The 15,312-nt window shown below is 43.4% G+C and overlaps 1 protein-coding gene across 8 annotated transcripts in view; it reads left to right on the top strand.

Moving 5' to 3' along the window:
• The window catches only part of LOC129831105 (ras/Rap GTPase-activating protein SynGAP-like), a 102,836-nt gene extending 88,276 nt beyond the window's left edge, over positions 1–14,560 (top strand). For 5 of the 8 annotated variants that reach the window (XM_055894138.1, XM_055894146.1, XM_055894140.1 and 2 more), the window contains 4 exons: positions 9,824–10,035; positions 10,265–10,346; positions 12,721–13,035; positions 13,801–14,560. In XM_055894138.1, the coding sequence (XP_055750113.1) occupies positions 9,824–10,035; positions 10,265–10,346; positions 12,721–13,026 (600 nt within the window). In that variant the 3' untranslated portion in view covers positions 13,027–13,035; positions 13,801–14,560. The remainder of the gene's footprint in view (positions 1–9,823; positions 10,036–10,264; positions 10,347–12,720; positions 13,036–13,800) is intronic. The other 3 variants (XM_055894141.1, XM_055894142.1, XM_055894144.1) reach the window with 3 other exon arrangements.
• Positions 14,561–15,312: the final 752 nt, after the last annotated feature.

Raw genomic sequence — 15,312 nt, 5'->3', positions numbered from 1 at the left:
GTGTAGGGGGGCTATGGAAAGCAACTGGGGCGCTTCTCATCTCTCTGGTAGGCTAAGTGAATAACATAATATGCCTCTGCCTGTAATATTTTATTTTGATTTATAAGTGCAGGGTCAAGTTTACCAGTTAGGCCATGGTGAGGATGCCGTGTTGGAGGCCAAACTGTCTCCTTCTTGCTCTTCTGCTGTTCCTATGGAGGGCGCTCTGCACGAGTGTCTGCCCTATGTTGGGGTGTGTGAGGTTTTCATCCCGACACTGACTGACACTGAATTGATTATGACCAAACTTTCTCAGGAGCCTGGAGAGGAGAGGGTGTGCTTTGACCCTTTCCCCGGGCTTGGAGATAAAATGACTGCACCACAAAATGTTCCTCGGTGTGTCACTGAAGTTATTTCACTGCTGGGGTGTCTGGAGATAACCCCAGTGTCCACTGTGCATCGTTCGGGAGAGAATGCTCGCTTACCTACTTCAACAAAGGCCAATGCGGGGGAAGTTTGTGCTCCCGCATCGCCAAAAGGTTAGAGGACAGTATTTAGGGCCTGGGCAAAGTGTTCATCTGCCTCCGAGCAACTGCTATGATGTTCCTTTATTTGCTCCGCCAATCTACATTCACCAAATGAACATACCAGGTTGGTAAATATGGAAAAGAAAAGTGACCACTGCTGCATCCTGACAATGTTTATGAGGTTACTGACTTTTTCCACATGATGTTACGTTACAGCTTTATTCAAAAAATATATATTTCTTATTCCCTCATCAATCTACACACTATCTGATAATGATGAAGCAAAAACAGTTATTTTTTAACATTTTGCTAATTTATAAAATAGAAAAAAAATTGGTCACATTTACATAAGTATTCAGACCCTTTACTCTGTACTTTGTTGAAGCACCTTTGGCAGCGATTACAGCCTTGAGTCTTCTTGGGTATGATGTTACAAGCTTGGCACACCTGTATTTGGGGAGTTTCTCCCATTCTTCTCTGCAGATCCTCTCAAGCGCTGTCAGGTTGGATGGGGAGCATCGCTGCACAGCTATTTTCAGGTCTTTCCAGAGATGTTCGATCAGGTTCATCCAAGCTCTGGCTGGGCTACTCAAGGATATTCAGACTTGTCCCATAGCCACTCCTGCGTTGTCTTGACCGTGTGCTTAGGGTCATTGTCCTGTTGGAAGGTGAACCTTCGCTCCAGTCTGAGATCCTGAGTGCTCTGGAGCAGGTTTTCATCAAGGACCTATCTGTAATTTGATGCGTTCATTAGTCTCTCGATCCTGACTAGTCGCCCAGTCCCCTGAAAGACAACCCCACAGCATGATGCTGCTACCACCATGTTTCACCGTAGGGATGGTGCCAGGTTTCCTCCAAACGTGACGCTTGGCATTCAGGCTAAAGAATTCAATCTTGATTTCATCAGAACAGAGAATTTTGTTTCTCATGGTCTGAGAGTCCTTTAGTTGCCTTTTGGCAAACTCCAAGCGGGCTGTCGTGTGCATTTTACTGAGGAGTGACTTCCTTCTGGCTACTCCACCATAAAGGCCTGATTGGTGGTGTGCTGCAGAGATGGTTGTCCTTCTGGAAGGTTTTCCCATCTCCACAGAGGAACTCTAGAGCTCTGTCAGAGTGACCATCAGGTTCTTGGTCACCTCCCTGACCAAGGCCTTTCTCCCCTGATTACTCAGTTTGGCCGGGCGGCGAGCTCTAGGAAGAGTCTTTGTGTTTCCAAACATCTTCCATTTAAGAATTATGGAGGCCACTGTGTTCTTGGGGACCTTCAATGCTGCAGAAATGTTTTGTTACCCTTCCCCAGATCTGTGCCTCAACACAATCCTGTCTCTGGGCACTACGGACAATTCCTTCAACCTCATTGCTTGGTTTTTGCTCTGACAGCTGTGGGACCTTATATAGACAGGTGTGTTTTTCCAAATGGTGTCCAATATAATGAATTTACCACAGGTGGACTCCAATCAAGTTGTAGAAACATCTCAAGGATGATCAATGGAAACAGGATGCACCTGAGCTCAATTTTGAATCTCATAGCAAACGTTTGAATACTTATGGAAATAAGGAATTTCTGTTTTTTTTATATATACATATGCAAAAATGTCAAAAAACCTGTTCACTTTGTCATTATGGGGTATTGTGTGTAGATTGCTCGTTTAAAAAATATATATTTTAGAATATGGCTGTAACGTAACAAAATGTGAAAAATGTCAAGGGGTCTGAATACTTTCCGAAGGCACTGTTTGTGTGGGGAAGGTGTCTCGAGCATCATTTTAAATGTTGAGACCAGAATAAAAGCAAGAGGTGTGTGGCAAAGATGCGCTAGAGCAGGGGTGTCAAACATACGGCCCGCGGGCCGGAACCGGCCCCCAAGGAGGTTCAATCAGGCCCGCAGGATAATTTGAAAGTGGAAAAAATGCATAAAAGACATGGAATTAATATTTTTAATTCGCTGCAATTCATGGATTATCCGCTAAGGGGCGCACTCTTTCCATCAGAGTAGAAGACAAGCCGCATCACTGAGACAGACTGAAAACAGCAGACGGTATCAATGCGCCATCTGCTGCTTGTTACGACGTTGTTAATACCTTGGTCTCTACCTCTCCGCTACACCCTCATTAGCCAAAATGTCGTTATCCAAACGGAGAAAAGTAGATAAGGAGTGTAGAATTTTCAAAGAAAAATGGACCACGTCCTATTTATTTACAGAGATGCACGGAAAACCTTCGTGCTTGGTGTGTTTGCAACAAGTTTCGGTATTGAAGGAATATAATATTCGACGCCACTACGAGACTCATCACAGCGAAAAATATGACGGCTTGCAAGGACAACTGAGAAGAGATAAGATTAACGAATTGCTGGCGGGTCTGAGGAAACAGCAGTCAACTTTCATCCAGAGCCGAGAAGTCAGTGAAGCAGCGGTAAAAGCCAGCTACCTAATTGCTAGCGAAATAGCATTAGCATCGAAGCCGTATTCCGACGGTGACTTTGTTAAACGATGCATGATGAAGGCGGCTGAACTTGTATGTCCCGAGAAGCGACAAGCTTTTGCCAATATTAGCCTGACGAGGAATACTATAGCAGAGAGGATTTCGGAACTATCGGCAGATTTAGACAGTCAATTGAAACAGAGAGTCAAGTCATTTATTGCATTTTCCGTGGCAATTGACGAGAGCACTGACATCACAGACGTGGCCCAACTGGCCATATTTATTCGAGGAGTTGATGAGACATTGACTGTTACTGAAGAGTTTCTTGAGTTGGTGCCAATGATGGACACCACAACAGCCGAGGACATTTTCGGCTCTGTCGTTGCTGCATTGGACAGAGTTGGAGTGGACTGGTCCCGCGCTGTCAGCCTGGCTACAGACGGCGCGCCATCCATGGTCGGAAAGAAAGCAGGTGTCGCGACAAAGTTCAAAGACAAAGTACAAGCCCTTAATGGAGGAGATCGTTTCTGGACATTTCACTGTATTTTGCACCAGGAGGCATTGTGTTGCAAGTCGCTGAAAATGGACCACGTCATGGAGGTGGTTGTTCGCACTGTAAATTTCATCCGGTCCAGAGGTCTGAACCATCGTCAGTTTGACAAACTTCTCAGCGACAGCAACATTACCCACAGCCTGCCATACCACACTGAAGTGAGATGGTTAAGCCGAGGCGCTGTGCTGAGGCATTTCTTTGATCTACGAGAGGAAATCGGACAGTTCATGGAGAAAAAAGGAAAACCGGTGTTGGAATTACAATCTCAGGAATGGCTACGGGACCTTGCATTCTTGGTTGATATTACTGAACACTTGAACAATCTGAACAAAATGTTGCAAGGCTGCAAAAAAGTTGTCACACAGTTTTCTGACAACATACATGCATTTAAGTTGAAGCTGACTTTGTGGGAGATGCAACTGGCAAATGGCAACCCTGCTCATTTCCCCTGTCTGAGAGATGTGTGTGTGACCAGACCTGATGCGGACATGAAACGGTACAAAGACAAAATTGCAGGACTACTGCGGGAGTTTGAGAAACGTTTTCAGGTATTTGGTGAACTTGAGACAGAATTTTCAGTTTTTCGCTCACCTTTCACAGTTAAAGCTTCTGATCTGCCGGTCGAAATTCAGCTAGAGATAATTGATTTGCAGTGTGATGCAGATTTGAAGGGCAAATTTGCCTCTGTAGGTCTGGACAGATTTTATCAGTATCTACTACCAGGGTACCCCAAATTAACAGCCCTGGCTGCTAAAATTTTGTGCATGTTTGGGACAACCTACCTTTGTGAACAAATTTTCTCAGTGATGAATATCAATAAAACAAAAATGCGTTCAAGGCTCACAAACAAGCACTTAAATGACATTCTGAAAGTGACAGCTAGTCAGGACATGACACCTGGTGTTGATGCACTTGTACAGGCCAAAAGATGCCAAGTTTCAGGAACAAATACAAGTCCAGACTAGACTAACACCTTTAAAATGCTGCCTTAGATACTGTTTGCATTGAAAGAATACAGCTCTGTGAAGATGAATCCTTACTGTGGTGATTTAAAAAATGTGCACTTTAATGTTAGTCAGCAGCTTCAAAACAAAAGTTGTGTGATGGAATTCTACTGTTCATACAACTCCATAAATTTTCAGTATGTATTGTATGTGTATGTATGTTTCATGTATGAAGTTTACAGATTTACAGGACAGGCGAACACTTTCTTCATTACACATTTAAAATCACTCTCCTTAGTTTGTAAGGTGTACGCAGGGATTACATTTAGATTTTATATGCGTATGTGTAAGTGGTTTAAAAATTCCTTTCTTTAAAAGTCTCATTTAATCTTAAAGTGCATTACTATATTTTTCAGTACCAATTAAAGTTTTGTGCCTTTGTACAATCAGTGGGATCAGTTGCAATGCATATTTGTGAATGATAAAAGTAAATTGCACATTTGTCTAAGGAAATATGAGGTGTTTCATGAAATGTTTTGTAAAAGGATAGTTCATTAAATTTCAATATTTTCCTAATGTTCTTGTGCTTCTTTACACCAAAACAAAGGAAAGACATGATATTTTGGTTATTTATAGCAGAGTATGGTATAATTTTAATGGTCCGGCCCACTTGACATCTCCCTAGGCCGTATGTGGCCCACGATGCGAAATGAGTTTGACACCCCTGCGCTAGAGGCTCTTTTCTCTCTACTGTTGCTAACTGACTCCCACCAACTCTTGGGCATTATTTGTTTCATTGTGTGAATTGTTTATCAATGTTTATCAATGATACCCCACAGGCACAGTGCCAGGACTTTTTCTCTCCTGGTGCTAAGGGAGGGCTTGACCAATACATTGGGGTGCTAATGAAATAGTTGATTTTCATGACTATTTATAAGTGAATTTATTCCATATGCATAATCAGACAACTGTGCATTGGTAATAATGTTTCGGATGAAATGGCTATCACTACTTCTTAATATCCAAAGTGCAGCCACACGAGAAGTGCAATGCATTTAGCCTATGCCTGTCAACTGTGCACACACGGTGTAAAACGAGCTGGCTATCATCACAATCTTAGCGATTATATTTCTATTGCAAAAATACTTGCAGGCCGACTGGCCGACAATATGCATGGGTCTTCTTGTTCCATCCAGATCCAGATCAACGCGATTGAATCATGTCCCCACGACCGGACAGGCGCGCTCTGTCAATAAATATAAGGCCTTTCAGTTACTCACCAAGTGTTGTTTTATAGAAGGACGATGCGTCTGTTGTGGTTCAGTGCAAATGAGTCTATAATCTTCTGGACATCCAGGGCCTTGGTTCTTTCTGTGTGTATGGACAGGAAGGCAAGGATGCTGGGTCGAGGATTTGCCCAGTATTTCATTCTGTATATCATGATGCCTGTATTTAGTATTTCTAGGATTATCTGCGATTTTCTGTGCAACCATTGTCGAATTTGCCTATGACCTGTAAAATTTCAAGAAAGTTTCCCTGGTTGACAGCCATGTCGTTGTCTATGTCTCCTCTCTGTGAAAGACTCCACAACTGCTCTCATATACTCTCTGTTCTCTCTGACTATTTTCGAATGTCCATCACTTAGAGCATTGCATATTGTTGAGCCAGACTCTTTCTGAATAGTCCACTCATTCCACGCTGTCATTGCATATTTATGCTCCACACTAGCATTGTGTGTCTTGAACGAACTTGTCGCCTTCTTCCAGTTCTGGTAGCCATCGTGGGTAATTGCCGACCTTTTCTCCACCATGGTTTCCTGAAGGTTGAAGGGGCAAGCAGAAAGCACGGTCCTTTGAAATAGAATATTCCAGCTATTTGTAATCCTCATACCATCTACGATTGAAGTAGCGATCCTGCTGTCCAACTTTTGTGGCTGGATAACGCCGAAGAAGAGGGCGCCTTGGTTCTTCATCAGGTGACTGGCTTATAACAGAGGCAGTGGTGGCTGTGCTAAAAGTGCAACTAACGGGGACTGTGGAGCAGCTAGCAGCGACTAACTATCTGGTGCTCCCTCAAGTCCTGGCTCACGACTCATCTTACTTATCTCCCTCTTCTTCTTTGGCCCCCTCGGAGACAGGTCTGGATTTTCATTTTCTACCCGCACTCTTCTCTTGATCAGAAAACGGTCCATTGCAACGGGGCGGGATGGGCGACTAGCTAGCTAGAAGTTAGCTCACATAACGTAGCCTAACGTGCGCAAGCACACACACCAGACCCTATGGGGAAAGGGCTCAATGAAACTGACATTAGGTTAAATGTGAAGAATGATACATTTGCATCTGTTAGACATCAAGTATCCTATTTATGTATATGCCATTGTAAGCTACCATTTGATACAATAAATATGTTGAAATGACAATATCACTGGAGTCATTTCAAGTCAATGTATGCCACTTGTGTAGCCTACCTGGAGCTGGCAAACCAATTGAATAAATATCCTAGAACTTCAGTTTGTTGTTGTTGTAGCCTTGTGTTATTATGCAAATATGAATCGACATGTTTAGTTAATTAAATTGCAAATTATCAAAGCTCTATTGCAATTGCTGATCAGTTGTTAGAACGCATTAGATTGACGGTAATAGTAGTCAGATTAGGCTACAGGTAAACAAATTATAAAGAATAAACACTGGTTGTTGTTGACAAGCATATTCAGTTCATATAAATTAATGTTAATATTTAGTTCTGGGATTGAAATGATGACCTCATCCTCAGTAGTCTATTACAGCAGGCTATTGGGAAACACAAGCACTTCTTACCTCTTAATCGCCTCGCAATTCATGTCAAATAAATTAGTCAGTTAATTTGTACTAAGCAAACTGCTAAATCGTCCAGTTTACATCTTACCTACATCTTGTCTAGGCTACTGTAGACTATCTGAAATGAGACGTAGGCCTATCAGGGGCTATAGGCTACCTTCCTTTATCTAAGCAAACCATGGCAAAATTGAATTACAATCATGAACCCAAATTCTAGTTTGTAGCCTATGCCTATTGAAATGACAAGTCAGTATCGCAAATGGGCCATTTGTAGTCTTAACATTTGGCACGTAATAACAGCACAATTGCCAGAAAATAGTCTAATATACATTTTTATGTTCATCCAAGTTTTTCTTGTTTACAGATTTCGAGATCCTCTGTCCAACTTTCATCACTCAAACTTTCCTGTCGGATTTATCTATAGTTATGCACATGTGCAAAAGGGATTTATTTACAACTATAAACCTGGTTCGAGCCCTAAATGCTGATTGGCTAGAAGACTATGTAAATCAGACCATATACCATGGGTGTGACAAAACAGTACTTTGTACTGTTCTAATTACATTGGTAACCAGTTTATAATAGCAATAAGGCATCCCCGGCGTTTGTGGCTGCATCCAGGCACTCTGTGTTGCGTTATGTGTTACAGTATAACTTTAAACCGTCCCCTCGCCCCGACACGGGCGCGAACCAGGGACCCTCTGCACACATCAACAACAGTCACCCAAGAAGCGTCGTTACCCATCGCTCCACAAAAGCCACGGCCCTTGCAGAGCAAGGGGCAACACTACTAATAGGTTTCAGAGCAAGTGACGTAACTGATTGAAACGCTACTAGCGCGTACCCGCTAACTAGCTAGCCATTTCACATCCGTTACACTCACCCCCCTTTCAACCTCCTCCTTTTCCGCAGCAACCAGTGATCCGGGTCAACAGCATCAATGCAACAGTATAACTTTAAACTGTCCCCTCGCCCCGACACGGGCGCGAACCAGGGACCCTCTGCACACATCAACAACAGTCACCCAAGAAGCGTCGTTACCCATCGCTCCACAAAAGCCGCGGCCCTTGCAGAGCAAGGTGCAACACTACTTCTAGGTTTCAGAGCAAGTGACGTAACTGATTGAAACTCTAGTAGCGCGTACCCGCTAACTAGCTAGCCATTTCACATCCGTTACACTCACCCCACTTTCAACCTCCTCCTTTTCCGCAGCAACCAGTGATCCGGGTCACGGCACCAATGTTACAGCATAACTTTACACCGTCCCCTCGCCCTGACACGGGCGCGAACCAGGGACCCTCTGCACACATCAACAACAGTCACCCAAGAAGCGTCGTTACCCATCGCTCCACAAAAGCCACGGCCCTTGCAGAGCAAGGGGCAACACTACTAATAGGTTTCAGAGCAAGTGACGTAACTGATTGAAACGCTACTAGCGCGTACCCGCTAACTAGCTAGCCATTTCACATCCGTTACATATGCATAAGAACAGCCTTAGCCGTGGTATATTGGCCATATACCATACCCCTTTTGCAAGTGATCTGGTGAGTTTAATAAGGGCGATTTATCTTTTCTCTTCCCACATTTTCAAATTGCTTTATTACGTCATGTCATAGCTTGCAATAATTATTATTTTGAGGAACCCCGAATTTTGCTTCTAACATTGTTACAAGTTAAATATTCCTTCTTAATTGGCTCGATAACGTTATGGAAAAAGGGCTATTGTATAAATATGGCAACTCCTCTCTTGCTGTGAAAAAAATCATTTGGGCTAGTTTTCAGGCCTTTTGGGCAGGTTTTGCGAGGTCTTGGGGCTATATTTTTTTGCTTGACCTGACAACCCTGTAGTTAGTTCACTTTTGGGTAACTCAGGGGGAGGCTGTATCTGAGCCTGGTAGACCCTACTTGTGCTTTATTGGTTAAGACTGGTTTTGCCTAAAGAGAGGCTTTTTCTTTTGAAAACTGACATTTTGAAGTCGGAACATTATGTATAAAACATTAAGAACACCTCTTTCCATGATATAGACTGAAAAGGTGAATCCAGGTGAAAGCTATGATTCTTTATTCATGGTACTAAATCCACTTCAATCAGTGTAGATGAAGGGGCGGAGACAGGTTAAATAAGGATTTTCAACTCAGTATTAGGAAGGTGTTCTTCATGTTTTGTTCACTCAGTGTATTTGTATATACCACTGTCATCTTTGAAACACCAGCGCTATGTAAATAAATCCAACACTCATTTGCACCTTTACCTGCCTGCCTCCTGCTGAATCTTTGTACTTACGACTGCTAGAAGTCCCATATTTTATGCTGATACAGTGCAGTGGAAATGGGCGACAGATTTCCCGCCAAGCTGTCACTTAAAAAAGCACTGAATGATCTCGGAATCTCTGCATTTGAACTTAGTGTTTATTGTGATGTAGCGTGATATAAGCAGAATTCAATATAATTACAATGCAAGAACCCCAAAAATGTTTGCCCCCTCTTCCCCCTTAGTCACGTTATACTTGCGCCAGGGTCTGCCTAATACATGCTAGAATTCCAGAGCATTGATCTCCCTCCCCTGCCGTCTGTCTGCCAGGTAAAGGAATACGAGGAGGAGATCCATTCTCTGAAGGAGCGCCTGATAATGTCCCATCGGAAGCTGGAGGAGTATGAGCGCAGGATGCTTTCACAGGAGCAGCAGACCAGCAAGATCCTATCGCAGTACCAGAGCCGGCTGGACGACAGCGAGCGCATGCTGAGGCAGCAGCAGCTAGAGAAGGACAGCCAAATCAAAGGCATTATCAACAGGTGAGCGCAACCAAAACAAGACAAGACAGAAGGTTAATGTCTGCTTGCTCACTTGCCTAGATAGCATTTACTTTGAATGCATTTACTCTTGTGGGAATTTCAATTCCCCGAACATCATATCTGTTTCCATAAACAGAAATGCTAATGTTGGGAGGCCAAATGAGTGAAAGAAAGTGAATCGTGGTACTGTAACTTTTTCTAAAATAAACATTTTCTACTTCTTTTCCAGGCTGATGGCTGTGGAGGATGAGTTGAGAGTGAGTGCCATTCCTGAAATTAAGCCCAGAATGTTCAGAGAGCAGATGTGTCAGGTCTGTCCGTTGGTCTGTATGGCTGAGAGTGTATTCTAGTCTCTATGAGTCTATGGTGTGTACGTTGACATGGTTTAATATGGATTCACTAGTCTGTCATATGTGCCATTTTTACATTAGTAGTGGTAGCATGTGGCTAGTGGAATGCATTCGGAAACCTGCTACTCTGCAACGGGCTTACCCAGATATGACGGGCTTACCCAGATATGACGGGCTTACCCAGATATGACATACCTGGGGCAAAGAAACGGTGACATAGTTAACCCCATAAAGGGCCTTGATAACTCATGGACCCAGCCAAGTTTCTCAACACCAGCTTCCCCTTTGAGAAAACAATGCCGAAACAAGTAAAACGGTGTTCACTTTACATTAAAGAATTTGTTTACTTGACAACATACAATATTGCACCATGTCTAGTCCGCCCTACAGTATGTAAGCTGTTGAATGTCTGTCTGGGCACAATGTCTCTCTACATTATATAATCTTTACCACCACTGACAAAAGGCAGTTTCAACCACTGCATATTGAGGCATTTCTTTCTCAAAGCTGGTGTAAATGGCATCTATGATGGAGTGGACTGGCAGTATAAGGTTGAATGGTGTGGTAAGTATAGCGGTGTTGCTATGCATTGCAGCATATTCGAGTCCTAGAACATGGAGTTTTATCAACTGGACAACTTTTGATTGGCTGAAGGTGATCCAATCCCTGACCAGTTTGTTTTGCCAAATGCCCCTTATCTGTAGACACAACCAGTTTCAATGGAAGCATGTAGTGAAATAATATTGAAACAGAGAGATATTCAGTTTGGATTCCAGGCTAGCTTTCCCTTTGATCCAGCTACATGGTCTTTTTTTGCACACTGTATAGTGTGTATGGCCAGGGAAAGTAGAGCCCTGGTATCTATATGTTTATTTGTATGGTATGCAACGCTCCATTGCTGAAATATACCCCATACATTTCTGAAAAGGAAATGCCTTAAGTAGCTTACCATGGTACAACTGTATTAACTTGTATTTAATCATTTGAAATGTTTTCATCTTTCAAAAGCGAGAGGCTCAATGTGTGAATCAGAAAGAAGCTGTGGTTTGCACTGATCGTGTCAGACCAACACTGACAGTGAAACAGGGTTGGGGGAAAAATTAGGATTGGGTTCTTTGCTGTCTGAATGGTTGCAAGGAGGGTTTTCTTCTTGTTAGAGGGTTGTGGGTTTTGTTTCCATGTAGCATGATTTCCCATACCGTTGTACCTGTGATTTAGTTTGTTGTTTTATTCTAACTTTGTTGCCATATTGTGTCTATGTTCATCAGTTCTTTTGAGGTGGTGGGGTGAACACATAACTAGCATCTTTGTTTCTGAGAGTGTATTGATACATCTTTGCAGGAAATAATGAATTGAACATGTATTTTTTAAGTCTTACAGAGTGCATGACTAATGGTAGTTTTCTGTGCTACCCTGTGTTGAGGATGAGTTTGGGGCATCTGCCAGATGCCTGAAACAATGGTTTTGATTGATCATGAGCATGAGTTTTTGCTGATCCTTAACAGAGGTTAATCATGACACTTTTATGGTATTCTTTGAGAAAGGATAGGAGCAGAAGCAGGGAGAGTAAAGGGAGTACAAATGTGAAGGGCTCATGATTGAACCGGGATCCCCGCCGGGGGGGGACGTAATATGGATTCAAACGCGAGAGCGTTACCCACTCAACCAGACTCCAGGACCACGTGACACTTTTCCTAACTTGCCAATTTCTAGCTTTACTTGTTCAGTGTGTATGAGGCCACAGTCTGCAGTAAATTAAGGCAGCCAACACTGTTAGTGTGTCACTGATATGAAGCCCATTGACAACTACTTTTTCTCAAATTGAAATGACAAGCACGGACTCTTATCAATCCCGTTACATGAAGGGAAAGGTCGCTACTGCCACCTTAAGCTATAGTCCCTCTGTATTGCTTCAGACAAATGGTTGGACTACACCTGGGTTGTGTTCATTAGGGCATACATCAGAAAATGTTTTGCAACGGAAAATGAAAAATAGCGTTTCTTATTGGATAAGTCCAGGTATATCAGTCCGTCTTCTTCCATTGGGTACCTAATGAACAGGACCCTGTTTCTCAACCTTAAACCCCCCCCCCCCCCCACCCCCCGTCTCTGTCCTGTGCTTTCTTGTGGGGTCTTTCTTTTATTTCATCTCTGTTGGAACTTCACATTCCTCTACTTTATAACCCATTTTTCTTCTCTCCCTTTCTGCAACCCCCCCCCCCCAACCCCCTCCTCTATCCCCTCCTGTGTGACGTTCTCTCCCCACGCGTTCTCTTCTGACTCCCACCCACCATTCCGCCTTTTCTCCTCCCTCCCTCTATCTTGCTATCGATAGGAAGAGGACTCTTCCTCTCTGGGTTCAGCAGACCCCCATGGTCTTCCCGGAGGGGGGGGAGGGACGGCCACCACTGCCAGGCCCGGGGTCTCCTTTTCGGGCGTCTCCTGTGCCAGCGCCCCTTGGAACGGAGCCCTCCCTCCCGTCCCACCTCCCCGCCTACACGTCAGCCACAACGGGGAGCTCCGTGGCAACCGAGCCTACCCCTCGACTACTACCATGGCTACGCCAGCCAGGAGCACGGCATCTTGGACCTCGGCAACAGCAACATCAGATCCAAGCTTAACTGGGAGGAGAGCAGTCTAATAACGAAATGTGATTACTAAAACAAGTCAAGTTGAGAGAAGAGTTTTCACACCCAGAACATCCTCTTGGCTATGTTCATCCTTTTGGCCTTTTTTCAAAATAATCATTAATTTACTTGATAGGGACAGATTCAGTGACAACATTGACACATCGATGTACCAGATGGCAGATGCATTGCACCGTCTTGCTTTAGCTTGCGCTAATTTCCAGCATCAGTCACTAGATGGGCTTTGAAATAATAAGAATTGGTTCTCAATTAAGAAACCTTGTTGAATAAAGGGATAATAATAAAGTGACATATTCGTTTTAAAGACTAAAGGAGCCATACTCCGATGTTTAACAGGTGATCCAATAATGGCGGTTATGTCGTTTTTTTATCAAATGGGCTTATATCAGTTTTTAAGGTTTACTAATTTACTAATTGATAATCATAGTTAATGACATGTGGATTGGAAAAGCTTATTTGTACCTCTTTATTTGCCTTTTTTTCTGTAATCCCACTAGGGCTTCCATGCTCTCTGTGTGTGTGTGTGTGTGTGTGTGTGTGTGTGTGTGTGTGTGTGTGTGTGTGTGTGTGTGTGTGTGTGTGTGTGTGTGTGTGTGTGTGTGTGTGTGTGTGTGTGTGTGTGTGTGTGTGTGGTTGCTAAATGTTCAACTCTGTATTTTGCAATGTATTTTGACCAACAAATTGCGGACTATAATAACTCAAAGATTCGTATTATTATTTCATCCATTCCCCTTTCACCATTTTCATCTTTCCCTCCCTTCCTGCAGCCAATCCAACCGTTTTACGGAGGACATCCTGGAACCTGACTGGCACATCAAATGCGGGCGGAGCTGATATGGGTCCAGGCTTAATCCTATTGGCTGAAACATAGAAGAGGTCTGCAGTACACGGCTACTCCAGATCTTGATTTCCCCCAACAAGCTGAGCTTTTGGAAAATTCAAAGGGGGGAGGGTTCTTTACATGCTAACACACCTCCTCCACTCCCTCATGCATTTGCTCTTTCTCTTTCTCTCTGCAATACCACTCTAAGTCTTGACCCTGGTGACAATCAGTTCAGTATGAGCGGTGCTGTTTACAGTGTCTACGTGTTGCAGTGACCCATTCACGAGTGATGAAACATTGCAATATCGAACCTGTTGTTTCAATTTTAATAGGTATGACAAAGCACAATACCGAGAAAGAGAAAGAGAGACTTTGGGGGATCCAAAGACCCCCCCCCCCACCTCAAGTATTCACTTAATTAATACCCCTGTGACACACCTGCTACACTGAACACGTAACCCAGCGGGTAGAATTTTTGATAACAGAGCTAGTGCCTGCGTGCCTGTCGTGGAAACATGCTGCTTACGCCCAGGTTTTATTGAAAACAATGGGAGCATCTCATACCCGGTAAAAGTAACACGTCCAGTGTAGCAGGCCTGTTATCCTGTCCACCACCATGCCTCCAATGTTTTATATGTTCTTAATATTAAACTGATACCCTCTCATTCCAGATGGTGAATGAAATTAAAGCATAATGCACAATACTGCCCCTGTTCTCAGACTATATACAGTACCAGTCAAAAGTTTGGACACACCTACTCATTCCAGGGTTTTTCTTTATTTGTACTATTTTCTACATTGTAGAATAATAGTGAAGACATCACAACTATGAAATAACACATATGGAATCATGTAGTAAACATAAAAGTGTCAAACAAATCAGAATATATTTTATATTTGAGATTCTTCAAAGTAGCCGGCCTTTGCCTTGGTGACAGCTTTGCACACTCCTGGCGTTCTCTTAACCAGCTTCATGAAGAACGCTTTTCCAACAGCCTTGATGGAGTTCCCATATATGTTGAGCACTTGTTGGCTGCTTTTCCTTCACTCTGCGGTCCAACTCATCCCAAACCATCTCAATTGGGTTGAGGTCGGGTGATTGTGGAGGCCAGGTCATCTGATGCAGCACTCCATCACTCTCCTTCTTGGTCAAATAGCCCTTACACAGCCTGGAGGTGTATTGGGTCATTGTCCTCTTGAAAAACAAATGATAGTCCCACTAAGCGCAAACCAGATGGGATGGCGAATTGCTGCAGAATGCTGTTGTACCATGCTGGTTAAGTGTACCTTGAATTCTAAATAAATCACTGACAGTGTCACCAGCAAAGCACCATCACACCATCATATCTCCTCCTTCATGCTTCACGGTGGGAACCACACATGCGGAGATAATCCATTCACCTACTCTGTGTCTCATAAAGACACGGCGGTTGGAACCAAAAATCTCTAATTAGGA

This window comes from Salvelinus fontinalis, chromosome 32, assembly GCF_029448725.1.
Source record: "Salvelinus fontinalis isolate EN_2023a chromosome 32, ASM2944872v1, whole genome shotgun sequence".
In the NCBI taxonomy this organism is placed as follows: domain Eukaryota; kingdom Metazoa; phylum Chordata; class Actinopteri; order Salmoniformes; family Salmonidae; genus Salvelinus; species Salvelinus fontinalis.
This window is presented reverse-complemented; position numbering and strand designations above follow the sequence as displayed.